The following is a 17,695-nucleotide window of genomic DNA, read 5'->3' on the forward strand; positions in this document are numbered from 1 at the left end:
GTTTAGAAATCTTAAAAAATCATTCATTGAAAAAGAAATTTTATTTTTGGTTTTGTCTTGGATTTTCTCAAATGGGACTGGCCTTGATTTTTTTTTTTCTAACAGTAACTTTAACCCATTCGATTCAGCATTTATGCCACTTCCTACCAATATCTGAAAAATGTGTGCATTCATGCACTCCCATAGAAAACAAGAAGCTTCCCTTTGGCTTCCCAGGAACTCCCCAAGAGAATCTTTTAGGACATAGCAACCTTGGGAGCTGAGAAACTGAAGTTGGATGTCCCTCACATTATAAAATATGTTCCAGTATTCCAGTTTAATTATTTCAGGTTAAAACAATATTTTCTGGGGGTTTCTCATTCTTTATTCTCCCTAAGTATTGCTCAAACACACATTTTTTAAAGTGGAAATAACGTATAGATTCAGAGACAAAAAACTTATGGAATACTTCTTTAAAAGCTTTTAAAATGCATAACATATATTACCACATTTAATTCCCACAACCCTGTGAGTTAAGTGCTATTGATGTTTTTCTTATTTTACAGTTAAGATAACTGAGGCAGAGAAAAGGATGAATGACTTGCCCAAGGTCATATGGCATATGTTGGAGGCAGGATTTGAACCTGAGTCTTTCTGCCAGTCTAACACTGTCATTCTGGCACTTAAAAGTAGCAGAGACCAGGACATGGCCCATTAATTTTTTGTATGCATAATAGAAATCATTTTTAAAGTAATAATGTAACCACTGGGGACATTTTATGATTTAATTTCTTTGTTTTCCAAATACCTAATTCTTTATTTCAATTTGGGAAAATACTTTATTTGTGAATTTTATGAATAAATGCAAATTAATGAAGATTCAGGCTGAAATGCATTTTTGGCCCACTTTTATATAACTGCTTAGTGCTTCACAAGGACTAAAAGGAAGCTCTTAAAAAACAAACACCCTAGCACCATCAAGTTGCTGAGAAGTTAATATATTAGGATATTTCTTTCTTAATGCTACTAGGCCTTAAAATTTAGTCACACTTGAAATGTGTAAAAGAAAACAATCATTTGGGAATATAAGCACCACAGCATTCCAATTATTTTTAGATAAAGACTGTCACTGTGCTCATATCATTGGTTAAATTTAATTTGCTTTCTATTCTAAACAAAAACACCAGGTGACATATTTTGCATGTCAGACTTACATTGTCTGACATGGTTGTTACACAAAAGTAATCTTTCTCTAGATAATATTTTGGAGACTATCATTATATTTTTTAAGCCTATATATGAAACGTTTCTTGTCAAATCCTTCTTGGGCAGAAGTGCATCATTTCCCCCCGTTTTTATTATTACTTTTTCAAGTTAGCCCCAGTGTTCAAAGCTAAGGGATGAAGGAGCATTTATTTTCATATAGGGGAAGTTCTGAGGGAAAAGACAAGCAAGTAAATCAAGAAACTCACTGTGGGAGTATAGTCAACAAACTCATGTGTGGATACAACCAAATCACCCCAATGTAAGGTAAAATGGTTTTTACCTTACAATAATTTGCTCATAATTGTTATCTAGTTAGCAAATGTTGATGGTTCTAGTAATATTCCTGTTACAGATTTCCCTTGTGAGAGTAAAGCCCTTTGAGAAGACCTGTATTGTGCTTTGACATGGGTTCAAGTCTGAGCTCTAACACTTAACTACTGAGGTAACTTTTGGCCAGCTCTTTGATCTTTGAGCTTCCTCTTCTGTAAAATATAAACTACCTACCGAAGACAGGAGTACACAATAATTTTTCAAGTGCTAAATAAAGGTAAGTTTTCATTTTATAGGGAAACTGAAATTCAAGGTGCTTAGAGAAAAAGAATTTTACAGCTGTAGAAGCACCTGAAAAATTACCTTCCAGGGACTGGTTTATATACATCATAGAAATTAAAGAAAAACAAATATTTCTGATTAGATGATGTAAGTGATGAAAACTAATATTTTGAGCATGAACTTTCTGAAAAGCCTAGGAAAGTGAAATTACTATAGATTCAAATTTAAATGAAAGAGAAAGCAAATTAAAATAAAATCTCATTCTAAATAAGGTTTCATTCTAGAAGTTTAAAAAAATTTTCATTTTGCTTTAGAGATAGAACCATATGTATGATTATTTCAAATTCACTGACATTTGATAACAATACAAAATTTACTTAGTACCTAACTTTAAAGCAAATTGTCAACAATAAAACAAAGAATACATTGTACCTGTCTTTGGGATTGTTACATTGTTAGGCATTGAGAATGTGAAAGCTAAAAAGGGCTTATTGATGAGGTACGTGTTCCTCAATTTACAGCTAAGTAAGAAAAGAAGTGAAACCCAAGGTCACATAGTTGATCTCTTCTTTCCATTACATTATTTTTCTCCCCAGAAAAATTAAAGTAGAAATTGAATCACATTTATTAAAAAAGATTTCACATAATTCTGAGGTCACTGATAATGTCTGGGACCCATAACATTTGTAAATATTTACGTCAATTGATAAAACCAAAATTTGTTAGCAACACCTTAGGATGGGGTTCTCCATAAAGTCAAATAAGACAGTTATCTATCATTACATTTGGGAAATTCACACATCAAATTCCATTGGTAGTGAAATATATCTGAGAGAAAAATTTGATAAATCATTATTAAAATTAACACTACTCTGCTATTTGTCTATATGCTGAAATGTAGCCATTTAAAAAATCCTTGCAAAGAAGATTATTTGAAATAGAACACAATGGGTTTAAGTTTATATGAAAAAAAAAAGTATGTGAAGGAAAAATCTTATAATTCTTGAAAAATCCAATTTTTTGTGGTTATTGTCAAATTTCAATTCCAGTCCTTCCTGGATCAGATATGTAATGATGGACAAGTCACTTTTTACCTAACAGAACCCTCAGGTTCCTCACATATAAAATTATGGTAATAAAATTTGTTTTGTTCTTCATAGGTTTCGGAGGGGGGGGAGAGGGGGGGAAAAACTTTTTAAACCATAAGATGCTACATAAATATGACTTGCTAATTCTATTATTACTTAAGCAAAACTTTCATTTCAAGTTTTTTGGACTTAACATTTCATAGAGTCCTAATCAATGAGGAATTTACAGAAAGGTCAAGAAAGAATATGATATAGTTCTTGGGAAGTTATTTGGAAATCTGGCATGTAAAAAATGAGTATGAGGATTTATTTTTCCCACTGAGGATAGATTAGCTCCTTGGGAGAATTAAACTAGGTTGGAGTGCCTCATTATTCTATCTCTCAACATAAAACACTGCTAGGAGTAACTCTCATGTAATTTTTTAAAAAATTCATAGTCTTCTTTATCATGTGTAGGTCTATTATCCTGAAATATGACAAGCAAGAAACAACGATACTATCATTTATATATCATTTCACACATACTAGTATCTGATCCTGAAAATAATCTTCAAAATAATTATCCTTATTTTATACGGCTGAAGGAATCAAAATTCAAACAGATGATTGGGACAGTCCATAGTGGCTAAATAAGCAAAATAGCATGCCAGCCAAATCATATAAATTACCTCCCAACTTCCTTGAGGGTCGGGATGCTTGTAGCAATTAGCCATGCCTATGAAAAGCTATTAAATCTTTTTATTAACTTCAATAATCTCAATTTTTTCCAACATTGAGGAAACAAGATAGAATTCAATCTATATCTCAATTTTTTATATTGGTGGTGGATTTCATCAAGGTTAATCTAGTTCTACATCTCATCACCTTAAGTGTTATAGTGACCTGGTAACTGATGATCCTGTCTTGTTAATGTTTAAAAATAGTATTTATAAGACGATTCAAGAACAAAAATGTGGTAGGTCTACACTAATGTACCCCCCCCCATTTTGTTTAAAAAGGAATTTAGAACTTGATGTGTCATGTACTATCTGCAAACATCCTGAAATAGAGGCTAGAAAATAAACCCAAAACTTCAGTTTTGGCATTTCAAACTATTTTTCAACTCCAAAAAAATTTCTTTTACTACTTTTAAGTGTGGCTACATATGCCACAGCTCACCTCCACATGATTCAGTGTACCAATGACCTTACCTCACTATTAAGTATTAATGGTAGTAACAAGGTAAAGGGGGGTAAAATTATACAGTACATAACTTCAATTTTTATTTGGAAAACAAAAGTCAGGCTGATATATCAAGATGGTGATTACTACTTAACAACAATTAGATATTTTCCCAACATAAAAAAAAATTTGTGTTCTCCTCAAAGTACATTCAAATTTAAATTGGCTGCATTAATCAGAATGCTTCAATGATCATTTCTTTCATAATTTCTAACTGCTACCCAATAAAATAATAAATTCACTGACAAAGCATTCTAAATGAATGCCCCCATAAAGGAATTGAGGAATCAGGGGAACTGTTATTATGGTTGGAATGAAATAATCAAAAAAGCTAAAAAGACACAAACTATAACCAATAAGATGCTAAGAAAAGAAAGTGCATCTTATCTTGTCTACAGAAAGAATTACTGGCTCCTGAAAAATTAAAATAGAAAGCCTCAGAGAATGATTCAACCTTTTGTAAGAATTACATTCTAAATGTAGTATTCTCACAGGAGTTGATAAGCATTAATGATTAGAAATTATTGGGTAATGTGCTTTTTGAACCTCACTAACATGAATGGTGAGGTTTTATTTAAATGACAATCTACTTCACTTTTTAAAACAAAAAATTCAGGTAAATTAAATCTTGACTCCATTGGCAAAAAGGCAGTTTAATTGAGAAAAAAATGAAACATTGAAACAACAACGAAAATAAAGCCAGTATACAAATTAACAGGTAAATTTGTAGGAGAATCACAGGTTTCCTCAATCACAAGTTTCCTCAATGGCTAATTTTAATTTCTGTGGTTTCTTCCCCAGTTAAAGAAACAAAGGTGAACCTGGGTCATTGGGTCTCTGATATTCTTTAAAAAATATATCTCATTGGTTTTCTCTCCCAACAACTTCCTTTCCAAATTCATTTCTTTCAAAGTTTAAACTACATATAAAGCTATGCCTTTCAAAGCAAATGAAGTGAAGGGTTGAACCCCCAAAGATTTCTTTCCTTATTTCTTAAAAGAAGAAAGCTTTGGCTCAAATTAAATTTATAAGCCAGAAGTGTCAATAAGAAACAATATAGGTGCAGTTATCAATGTTGATTTAATGCTGTTTTTAATTTTTCCCACTCTTCCCCAAATCCTGGGACTTTCATAAAAGATCTGTATTTATTATATTAATTGTAAGGGGTATTTTTTTACTCTGTCAGAGAACTTTTACTTGTATGTTTCAAAACTGTACAATTTTATAAGAAATTTGTATTTAAGAAAGAAAATTCATTTCAGATAGTCTCTCTCTTTTCAACCTCAAAATGAATTCAGGCTATTCTTCCAAACCTGGGCAAGTGTCTGGTTGTTAAAGTAGTGAAGGGATAATCTCCTTGATGACAATGTAAATTCAAAACCCCAATGTCAAGTGCTATGTGTAGAAAATGATAGCAATACAATCACGTAAAGAATACATGGAAATATATGATTCAATGACATGTATATGCAATGGAAAAAATGTTGAACACAGGAAAATAAAAGTCTAATACTACACCTACAGTTTAGTTTTAGAGATTTTTCTCAGAATCTTCGTCCAAAATAACTCAAGGTTCTACAAATGTATATACATTTATAGTCTCACAGAAAGACAGTGAGACTCATGAAACTATTCAATAATGCTGAGCAATAGTTGCAAATGCTAATGAGAAAATTAAGAGGTGGCAAAAAGACAAAAAATGCTAAATGTTAAATAAGACTTTATGAAAATGCAATATTAACTTATTCAAATAAGATTTTGTATTGTACTGAAAAATCTCAGAATATAATAAAGCCTCACAATAGCTCAGGGCCAATCCTATGGCACTCACTTTATAGGGTCAAAGTGCCTCTTAACAGGATCTTTTGGAAAGGATACAAAATAGACCACATTTTTACTGAACTCTATAGAACTTTGCTAATGTAAAGAGGTTCTAGTGTATTTCATTAAGCTGGTAAGTTGAAACTAGAATAGACAAAAAAAATAAATAAAAAAAAATTAAACCAAATAAAGGCTGTAGACAAGAAATGATGTTTATTGCAAACAAACAAAAAATCAAAAGAAAAACAAAACAAAAAAAAAACAGAAAAATGATCAGAAGCACAGCACATATAGTTAAGAATTTAAAAGCATCTTACATTCTGCCCTAATGGCAGCACAATTAATAGGGACAAAGGGTCGTCTTGCTGCCTGCCGCAGCCGGAGGGTATTTTTGCAGACCTGGCGAGCAAGTTTGGTCAAACATGTAGTATGGAGGAAGAAAGCTTGGCGGGTCTTCACAGATGACTTTGGACTTCCAGTGTTACGGACTGGCATTCCCTGTGTGGCCTGACGTGACATGTGACCTCTAACACGGGGATCCTACAAAAACCATGAAACAAAATTACATAAAGTAATAAAATCCAACATCATTTGAAACATGAATAAAAAGATGCATCTTGATGCATTTATTAAGATGTGGAGATGATGCAACAGTCTGTCCCTAAAACCAGGTGTGGGGCAAGATTACCACATGGATTTTATGGGTTTATACTTCTCAAGATGCCAAAAGCTGAAGTAGAAAAAGCAAAAATAAATTGAGGACTCGCTTAGAGGGCTAATCTCATCTTATCAACTTTAGTGTTGGGGGAATCCCTGAGGCAGAAACAGAAGAAAATATTTTCTTTACTAGTAGACACAGGGTCTAATATAGTTTGACATTTTCAATCTAAGAATGCAGCTACAGTGACATTTCAATTACTCATGCCACAAGATTAAGGTCCTGTCATTCTGTACTTTTTTTCAAAGAGCCAGGACAATCTGAAAAAAGGAGATTTGGCAAGAGTAAAACAAGATGGATAAAAAGTTGTTATTGCACATTCATCCTGCCACTCTGGTACTTCTAATTTTTCAATAGCAATTAATGACTTCTTCATAAGAATGTGTTTTCCAAATAAACTACTTTTGTACTATGTTTCATCTGCACCTTCCTATACTTCAATGAACCATGTTTTATGATATGCTCCTTACCATGAAAGCTATAATTCTGTAATTCCATAACTATATGGTCTTTATGAATTCTTAAAACCGGAAAAAAAAAACAACAAAACCACCTAGCAGTCAACCATCTGGTGATGAGCCTTGGGGAACTGAGCTAGGATGATCTCCAGATGACTGACTGATACATAATCTTCAGAGGCCAGAGTCTGTGAAATCTTTCAAGCTTGGTAGGATTTGATACAACTTGTCTTCTGCTGGCGTAGCACAAGAGAACAGAGGGTTCCCTCTGTGCCATGGGGAGATTCTAAATGACTTTAGTTTAAAAAAAAAAAATTACCATTATATACATAATGGAAATATTTCAGTCATTGTGACAAAACAAACCTTCATTTGGCAAATATCATAAGACTAAAAAGTATGGCTAACATTTCACACATTATTTGATAAATAGAATTTCAGTGCTTTTGATAGGGGGAAGATTGGTGTAACGTTTGGCCCTACTATTTTCAATATTGTTTAATTTGGTAATCAATAAGTGCAATTAATGTTGCAAAGATGTTAAAATGTTATACTTAACTTTATGCTTAAATGTCTTCACCACCCATTGTGAAAAAAAAATTGCACCTTGCCCTCCATCCTTACTACTATATGGAAACCTCCTTCTGAATGAACTTATGAACATTAAATTCATTTATAAGTACTTCTCTTCTTTGACATCAGAATTTATCCTTAAGGAGCAGAGATATTCACTCCATCTTCAGCTTTCGATACAACAAATTCTCCAGACTCTATAAATTATTCCTCCATCTCCTGGTCCTCATCCTAGCCCTTAAGACAGGTACTTACTTTTTGTGAATTCATTACTTCTTTCAGCGGCACTGTCACTCATCCAATTTTCTAGTTTCAAAACAATGGAATTATTTTTTTCTTCCTTCTACTGTACTTGCAAATCGCATCAGTTAAGAGGCCTTACACTGATTCTAACTCCCCAATAATTGTTGCATCCATCCATTCTTCCTTGTTTCCCATCACAAACCTAATACACACCCTCATAAACACTTGGATGAACTATTGCAAGAACCTCTTAACATATTCTAGACTCCACTTCCCACTACAACTTTCCTGTACAAATAAGATATGCCACTCATCTGCTTCAAAATATGCCCACTACCCAGAAAGAAAAATTCAGACTCCTTTGCTTGCTATTCAAGAGTCTCTATAAACTCGTACCACCCTACATAATCCAAGTCTTAACTCACATTACTCTTCCTTACATTCCAACCAAAGAGGACATGCCCTTCCTAAACATGCTTTTGGCTATTCCAGTTCCTGGAATGTCTACCCTTGTCCTCCTTGTCACCTAAATTTCCATCCATCCTTTAAGACCTAACTCAAATGCCTCTTTCTCCATGAAACCTATTCATCAATCTGCTGCTAACACTGCCTGGTGGCATACCACATGGCATTCTATTTTGTACATCTCTGAGGCATTAATTATGTATCAAAGTAATCTCTGTGTATGCCTGATTTCCCCTCTAGACTGGACTGTGTGTTATCTCATTTTACTATCCCTGACACTAACATAATGTATCACACACAATGTGCTTAACATATTTATGGAATAATTTTTCACCGTAATTCTTTGCTTACCAAGAGAGACCAAGACACTGAGAAATATTCATTAAGGAAAAAAAAGCAAAAAAAAACACCAAACCTTATCAATAAATCCTATTGTATACATACCTCTGTTGTTGGGGTGGGGGACAGCTTCTCTTCTTCTGTTTGTGTTGGCATTTTCAGGCCACCATATTTTTTCCAATACAGCCAACAGGTTGCACATAATCTACACTGCATGTTCGGTGGCCCCCAAGAATACCATTGATGAGACTGTGTAGCTAAGAATAAGAAAATAATGTATCTAAATTTCTAGACATCAATAAAAATATTCCAGGGTAGAATTCCAAAGAGGTCTTTCATTATGTTCTTTTTTCTAATTTTTATTCCTCTCATTTTACAACCAATTAAAAAGAATACATTTTATAAACACAAATACTCTAATAAAAGAACACAAAAGCAATTTCTGTAACATATACAGTGCCATTAGAGGTTATTAAATAAGTTATCTTCTATACTAGTGTGCCTTTTTAAAATATTATTGAAATTTAATTATAGAAAACACTTGGCAATCATGCTGATTAAACAATGAAATTAATTCTTTAAAAAGAGAGTCAATTATATTATCTGTTACCTACAAGAAAAGGAAGAATAGCATAGATAAGACAAAAATCAGTCATTATCATACTTAATTTAAATATGGATGTGATTTATGTCTTTAGAAATTACAACTCAGAATTATAAAAGCATTTTGTGAAAACTTAAAATGGGGAAATCACCTTTTTAAGGTTTAATTCTGCTTGCTACCAAACAATGTTAGAAATGGAAGTTATTTTTTTCTTTTTCTTTTAGGTATATTCAACATATTTACTCTACTAATTTATTGATCTATGGTTTATAACATCTTTTCTTGGATTAGAGCTGAACCTGAGCACAATATCTTCAATCAATTAAAATACCTTTCAATCATTCTTAAGCCTCAAAACATTGAGAGCAAAGCACTGTTTTCTTTGTTCTGATATTTCTAGAAATTTGGCTGTGATTAACTGTAGATCACACCGAAAAAGTTTCAAAAAAAAAATCTATCATCTTGAAATAAATCCCAGGAACACCATTTTGCATCTCCAGAAAAAATACTTTATTTCTGCCATGTTATGGAAAGAACTTGATATGGCTGAATTATGAAAGATCATCTCTCCCCCAAATTAATTATAATGTATTATTTGTGCAACTCCATTTCTTTAACAGAACATGAAAAACTTAAGTTGTCTTTAAGTTGATTTCAAATGCCACCAGAGCATTTACCACACCATACTCATACCAGAGTGACCTTCAGTACTCACTGTAGCAGCTCTCACAGGCCCGTCCTATCAGTGCATTCTGAGGTTGATATGGGGTTCCCACAGCTCCATTCACAGTGTTGGGTTTGCCATTGCTGCCAGATATTTGGTTTGGATTTGGTTTGTTGCTTTAAGTAAAATTTAAAGTGATGAAAGATTATTTCTGTAATACTTTCTTCCAATAGCTTTAGTCATTTATAAAGATAGTTCTCCCTTTACATAAATTCACACTACACAACGAATTCTAAAAGAAATCTCCATTCCAAAAATAATCTATGTTAACTTTACTGTATAATAACACTGTGCTTTCTATCTTGACTTTGGCCCCTCTGCTCAGGGTTCCTGGCCCTTCTCTAACCTCCTTCAAAATAAACACACACAAAAAAAAAATCTCAAAAAATCTCTCCAAGTGAAAGCAAAAGAATGGGCATGCAAAGAGATCACCACCACCTTTGGGCCTGCCTTAAGACCTCAGGTGCTGAGAGAAGAGACTTTTATCCAATTCCACTCATCCATTCCATCCACGTTTGGATTCTATCTTTTTGCACTTGGGTATCATATGTCTGTCTCTGACCCCAGCCTGTTTCCCATCTTCTCCTATCTGGGTCCATGTCCAGGCCCCAGGTATCTGCTCCATCAGAATTCCTCATTCAGCTCTCATTTCTCTGTCTCTGGCTGACCCCCATGTGTCCGTGAAAGAAACATCAATAACATGGGCCTCCTTTCTGCCTCCCTCCTTTACCTCCCCACAAATGTGCATTATGTAAAAATCACTTTACTTAGAATATGAGAACTGTCTGTGGTTGATTTAATACTTTATGCTACATTTAAAACTCTAACAAATATTTTTTTTAAACATGGTACATAATCAAAATATTAAACTGACGTATAGTACTAAATAGAAAAGAACTAATACCAAAAACCTCAAATGATAAGAAAAACTCAACGGAAATATTTTGATACATGACACCTGGACAACTTTGCTCAAGATAAATGACAAAAACTCCAAATTTTTCTCTCTGCAATAAGCCTTTGAAAAACCCTAAGAATCTTCCTTTTTGCTTTGTGAAAGCCCATCCACTCTGCCTTCCCATTATCCCCCCCGAATGTCTAACTCATAAATTTGGTTCCATATTGAGGTCAAAATTTCACTTATGAGGGAAATTTAAGGAATTTAAAATTTTAGGCTGGTTGAAAGAACTGCTTTATCTTCTCATTGATTTTCCTATGATTTCTAAATAAATCATTTAGCTACTATGTTCTTTGACTTTCTTCCTTTATAAATTAGAGCTATATGTGCCTGACACTAATTGGTGTCAAGAGGTATTTTGAAACAAAAAACTTTTAAAGATAAAATTTAATATGAAAATTAATTCAAACAGGTTTTTATTTGGACTGTTTTTATAGTGTTGTATTTTGCAGCTGAAAAATATACAAAGTGAAAACTGGTGATTTAGCAGTTTGGTCTGAAAGGACTGACATGTGGTAATTACTTTTTTGATTAAAAGATATATATATAATATATGACAGGAAATGGCTACCCCTTCTGGCTATTTTGACTGATATGCTAGCAAATATTTTCTTGAAAAATGTTATGGGTTGAATAAAAGTTAATAAAAATTAGGCATATTGTTGATATATTAAAGTAAAAAAAAATGATGGAAAAGTACAAAGTTAGTTTTGTAATTTAATATGGGACCCTACTTGATTTGGGACTAAGAACAGAATGCTGAAGAATGAAGATTTGTTCAAATTTCTTGTCAAGGATCTATTATTCAACTTGAAGTGCAAAGATATAAAAAATAACTTACAGCTGAAATAAATTAATCTTTTTTCACAAAAAAGTTCTAAAAACAAATAGAGTTTGTTTTACAAAAGATATTATATAGATTTGAAAAGGCAATTTAATACTTAAAAGATATTCAAGATAGAGATTCTATATCTTATCTTTATAATCACATGTTAATCTGATAAACAGAAACATAAATATATGTTTATAAACATAGAAACATATAAATGTGTCTCTCTGTGGGTAGGTACACATGCACACAATATATACTGTTTAAGTAACTTTAAAAAAAATACAGAATAGTAAACCATAATCTGGAGTGGATTCCCAAAAATTTTCTCTTGAAGTCAGAACTTCAGGATCATTGCAAAGTGTAAATATGGAGACTTGAACCTGGGACTCCATTTCCCAGGAGTCCTTGTTAGCTCCCAGAATGCCCTCTAATCTCACTGAGATTTCCACCTAGGCGAGGTCAAAAATTTCTATTTAATCTGGATGTAAAGGCTACTGGGGCCTCTTTCCTACTTCTGCTTCAGAGTACATACGGCTCTCCACCTAGCAGGCAAGATATGAGTGGTCGTGACTAGACTCTTTGGGCCTAGACACATGCCTTTCTTACTTGTATTTTCTTTATATTTTAATCTTAAATAAACCTCTAAAAATATAAAACTCCTTGCAGAGAGAAACTAATTTCTACCTGCCTCAGTTTCCCCCTAAATTTTTAATCTTTACAATTGAACCTGGGACTCCATTTTTACAAAAGCAAGATATAAAAACTCACAAAATTCATGTAGAAACCAATCTATATGTACTTTTCTTTGGCTAGAGACAAAACTCATTATTTGTGAAAATTATTAAGAAGAACCTTGATTATTTCCCCAAGCATCTTATATATTCATAAGATTTACGTAGGGTCTGATTAATAAGAAATGTATAAGATTCTAAGATTCATGAATCACAGCAATATTTCAATAACAAGATATAGTATAAAATATAAATACAAGCAAAAGTTGAATTGTGGAAAAAATATCACATTGTATCTTTGAATGGAAATACTTGGCTTATAAACCTGTATACAGAAAAATAAAGCCAGTGTTATTAGCCTTGATGAAAAGGTTACTATGTAAGATCATAATTTATTCCTTATGAGGCCACCTGTTCAAAAAAATATGTATTAAATAATATATCTAAATTCAATTACCAAAGGACTCAGAACACTACAAAATGAAAACAAATTCAGCACTCAGCTCAAAACAATAATCTGTGAGACTATGCCATACATTTTTCTTTTGTTTCTCCCCAAGTACCCTGAATAAAATACAAATACATACTGAATATATTAACTGAACAAGCAAACCAACAAACTCCCAAAATACCTTAAAATATAAAACACGTTGAGATGGGAACAAGTCTGAACTACCAAAATTGAAAAAAAAATTAATTTCTATTTCATGGGACAGCACTATAAAAGAGAAATTTAATAGTGTAAAGGGGGTTATCCAGAGAACAACACCAAAGTGAAATGAAGTAGAAAAATGTCATTAGTTAAATTACTTTTTCTTGTGACAGATAACAATCAACATGCATTTATTAAGTGCCCATTATGTAGCAGAATTTTTTGTCTTATCTGCTTTTATTAAGCCCCATTCCCTAAGAAAGGACAGAGGCCAATATATAGAAATAAAGAGGCAAGTATTAGGAGTTCAGCCATTAGTTAAAACAAGATGGATGGGTTTTATTAGATTCTTCTCTTAAGTTTGTAATGTCAGTTAGCATAGAAAGCAAAGAAAATAAAGAAACACCTTCCTTTAGGCAAATATGAAGGATGAGGATGATTTTATAGTTAACTGCAGGGTACAATGCCATATCTGTGCTTCTTCCTCTTCCATGTAACACTTAAGAATGTACAAAAGACTGAATGATCTCTCTTCTAGAAGAAGAAAGTTGAAAGGGCTACATATCTCCTCTCTAGGTCACCCGGAAATTACAAAGAAAGGAAATTAGGTTTCAAGAAGGAATTAAAGAAAAAAAGATGTAAATGTTTAAACAGAATTCTCCTTTGTATCAGGAGGTGAGAGGATGAAAAAATGGTAGGAATACTAAACGCATGAAACTTAATCAGTAGGTAAAAGAAGCTCATTTTATAGGTCAGAGAAAGGTATTGTCTCTGGAATAAATACCAATGACATTTAGATAGTACTTGGGTACTACTATCTAACATTGGTTAGGGTTTTACATTGTCTTCATAGAAGGAGCTTCTTGGGCTCTAAGAAAGGATATGCCATCAGGTTTGAGGCAATCCAGGAATCTCCCCTAATAGAGTGATTTTTAAAAAGAGAATACTAAGATAGCTAATTACTGATCTGACAAACATAACAGAAATTATATTATATACTCAATGCCCACTTCTGGTGAATTTTATGGGGACAAAATGATATTGCCAAAAGAAATCTAAAAAAGCATTACTATAAATTATGGCATCCTGAGCAAAAAACTGAAGACCCTGGAGGCACAGACACTATTTTCATTATTCTTGTCAAATGAAGGCAGAGGGCTCAAGAGATAAAAATGGACATTTGGAAAAGAACCACTACTATATTCTTAGAAATATAGCATCTGATAACAGAATTGGAATTTCTAAGCCATAACTAAAATGTATTTGTCACACTCTTGCCTATGGCCTCATAATAAGGGTCAGAAAAAATACAATTACCTAGAATCTTATAAATTAATCAGGATTAACAGAAGGATTTAAAATTGAACAAAAGGGCTAGGGAGAAAGCTAGCCACATAGATCTGACAAATTAGTTACCAAAAAGAGTATTAAGTACAACATATCCAAATATACAAATGATAGCATTAAAATTCACTCAGATGTTTATATACAAACTAATAAATGGGGTGAACTAGAAAATGTTAGCATGAAGAAATAAATTTGACCTTCCAAGTACCAGTATGTGAGGTGGAATATATATAGTCAATTGACAAAAGAGATAGCTAGGAGAGTAAATAGAACTGTATATCATTAAGAAATCCATGTGACCGAAGAGAGAAAATAGTAGACAATATCTGATTAAGAAGTGTTGGAAGTGAAAAGAGAAGTGGTATGGTTAACGGTTTATTCAGCACCTAGCAAAGCACTTATTAATTAAGGCTTCCTACCTACTCACTTCATTTATACTGCAGATCATTTGGATAGAAGGAAAAATTAGAGAAACAGGTCACAAATGGGTTATGGAAGCATATTAGAGTTATGGAGCACTTCAATTTTCTAGTTTCTGAAGGCCCAGCATTGTCAAAAGTAGAGCAGTTGTTAAAGAGTTGTGACTTGATTTAATAACAACTTAATTCATCAAAAGAAAAAGGTAATGATGGTTGGGTGTCTGTAAACATACATACCTACATATATACACACGAGTGTGTGTCTAATTGCAATATAGTTTAAGGATGGAGGGCATTAGCAATTGGGGATATCAGAAAAGGTTTAATACTACATCTGCTGAGTCTTAAAGAAATTAATAAATTCAAATAAAGGAGGAATTGCTATTTTTGATGTAATTCTAACCCAAAAGAAATTGTTGGTAAAGTAGAAATAGGAACCTTAAGGGCAAATGATCAATGCACTATAATTGTTTGTAGAAGTCTAACATGTTTAGATCAAGAGATAGGATTTTTAACATCCAGAATAAAGGATAGGTAGGAGCCACTGGCCTAATAATTCAAAGAGGAAGTTAGCCTTAGAAACAATCAATCAAGACTTCTGAGAATGGAGCCAAGATGGAGGAGCAGAGAAAGCACTCAGCTAAGCCCTCCACATGTTCCTTTCCAAACAACTTTAAAATAATGACTCAAATTGAACTCCTGAGTGGCAGAGCCAACAAGAGTCAGAGAGAGACAGCCTTATAGCCCAAGACAATAAAAATTGGAAAGAATAATTTGTGATACAGGATTGGAGGCTGAAAGGCAAATGAAATACCAGTGGTAGGACTAGTTTGGTAGAGACAGAAGCAGCAGTAGCTTTGGGCACTCCCAGGCTGGAGATAGTAAAGGCACCTGGAAATTAATTAGAAAGAGAATACAGGGCTCCCCTGTGCTAGCACTAAATGTAAGACCAAATGCTGTTTGGCAACTCCATTTGCTTATACCCATTTCTGGATCATAGTTTAAGGGCAAGGAGGAGTACTTTTAGTCAAGAAAGGGCAAGGAGGAGTACTTTTAGTCAAGAAAGAGAGTACAGTAGAAGCTCTTGACGGAAACTGTTTGGTAATTCAAGAACAAAAATTTTGCTACAAATTATAGAATTTTGAGATTTTACCTCACATCCTACAAACTGGCAACTTGGCAGAAGATGACGAAAGACAGAAATAATCCAATATTAGCAGGACTACAGGAAGACAGGCAAAGAAATACCCTATAGCTGCCAAACAATGAATTTTAGACTATTTTAGACTATTGGGAATTGTGAGAGAAAAGAGACGATGTTATTCACATCTTATGGTACACAACTAAACATTTACCCTAAGGAATAAAGGACAGGGAAAGGTCCCGAATCTACCAAAAAGACTTATGGCAACAATTTTTATAGCAGCAAGAAACTAGATAAATATGGGTCTCTAATGACCAAGGAGTAACTAAACAAATTGTAGTATATGAAAAGTAACAATATTTTTACACTGTAGGAAACAATGATATTGAGAATTCAGAGAACCAAAGGGAAATGTATATGAATTCATGCTGCCCAAAAATCAAGCAAAATCAAGATAACATGAAAGAAAAAAAAAAGTTAAATTGAGGCAATGATGAGCTCCAGGAATGAAGAAAAAGCATTCCCCTCACTAGAGGAATAATATACTAGAAATGTGGAATGAAGTATATGCAACCAGACTCAGACAATGTGTTATACATTTGTTTTGCTTAACTGGTTTTTATTTTGTTTTATTGGGGGGGTGGGGAGTGAGGGGTTGAATATTACTAGGAAATGACAACTTTTTTTTATTTAGCAGAAGGATGTATTTAATCAAAGGAGATGAAATTTAATGGAGCTAAATATAACCTCTTATACTTGGATGCAAAAAAATAGTGTCAAAAGTAAGGGCAGAGGAGATACGACCATATATGGATTTAAATGAACTGCAATCTGATGGCCATTGAAAGTTATACAGCTGCCAAAAGAAGTTAATGCTACCTGAAGCTGCATTAAGAACTCAAGACTCCATTAGGTGAGACATAGTGTCCAGAATGAGAGAAATAATGGTTCCATTAACTCGACCATAATTGAGACCCAACTAGAATTCAGTTCAGGAAATTTACCTTTTAGGAACCATATAGGAAAGTTGAAATTCATCCAAAAGTGGTGAGGAGATTCAAAAATATAACACAGAAAATTTCTGTGGATATTTAGCCTAGAGGAATGTCAGAGGGAACAGGAAAGCTCTCTTGAGTATCAGAAGGGATATCACATGGAAGGAGAATTAGATTTGGTATTCTTGGCCTCAGAGAGCTGACATTGAACAATGGGTGGAAAGGGCAGGGAAACAGATTTAGGGTTAGTACAAAAGGAAATGTCCAAACAAACAGAAATGACCAAAAAATGTAATGGCTTGCCAAGGGTTCTCCCTCACTGGAGTTCTTCAAATGAAGGATAGCAGGAATGTAGAAGGGATTCTTAGTCAGGGAAAGGTGGGACTAGATGTTCTTCTAGGTCTCTATAGCCTCAGATTCTAGAAGATTTTCATTAACATTGATGAGGAAAATTATGTCTAGCATCTTTATGAGCTTAAAATAAAGTTATCAAATACTTCACAAAAACCATAAAATACTCTAAGTAGCACTGGCAACTAAAAAGATCAAGGCAAATATGTATGGCT

At 33.3% G+C, this 17,695-nt stretch overlaps 1 protein-coding gene across 3 annotated transcripts in view; it reads right to left on the reverse strand.

Moving 5' to 3' along the window:
- MTA3 (metastasis associated 1 family member 3) overlaps nucleotides 1-17,695 on the reverse strand; it is a 219,487-nt gene that overhangs the window by 25,633 nt on the left and 176,159 nt on the right. For all 3 annotated transcript variants that reach the window (XM_056823423.1, XM_056823468.1, XM_056823507.1), the window contains exons 12-14: nucleotides 10,043-10,167; nucleotides 8,829-8,980; nucleotides 6,245-6,467 (exon numbers count right to left, since the gene is read on the reverse strand). In XM_056823423.1, coding sequence (XP_056679401.1) covers nucleotides 6,245-6,467; nucleotides 8,829-8,980; nucleotides 10,043-10,167 — 500 coding nt within the window. The remainder of the gene's footprint in view (nucleotides 1-6,244; nucleotides 6,468-8,828; nucleotides 8,981-10,042; nucleotides 10,168-17,695) is intronic.

Source organism: Monodelphis domestica, chromosome 1 (assembly GCF_027887165.1).
Source record: "Monodelphis domestica isolate mMonDom1 chromosome 1, mMonDom1.pri, whole genome shotgun sequence".
Classification (NCBI taxonomy): Eukaryota; Metazoa; Chordata; class Mammalia; order Didelphimorphia; family Didelphidae; genus Monodelphis; species Monodelphis domestica.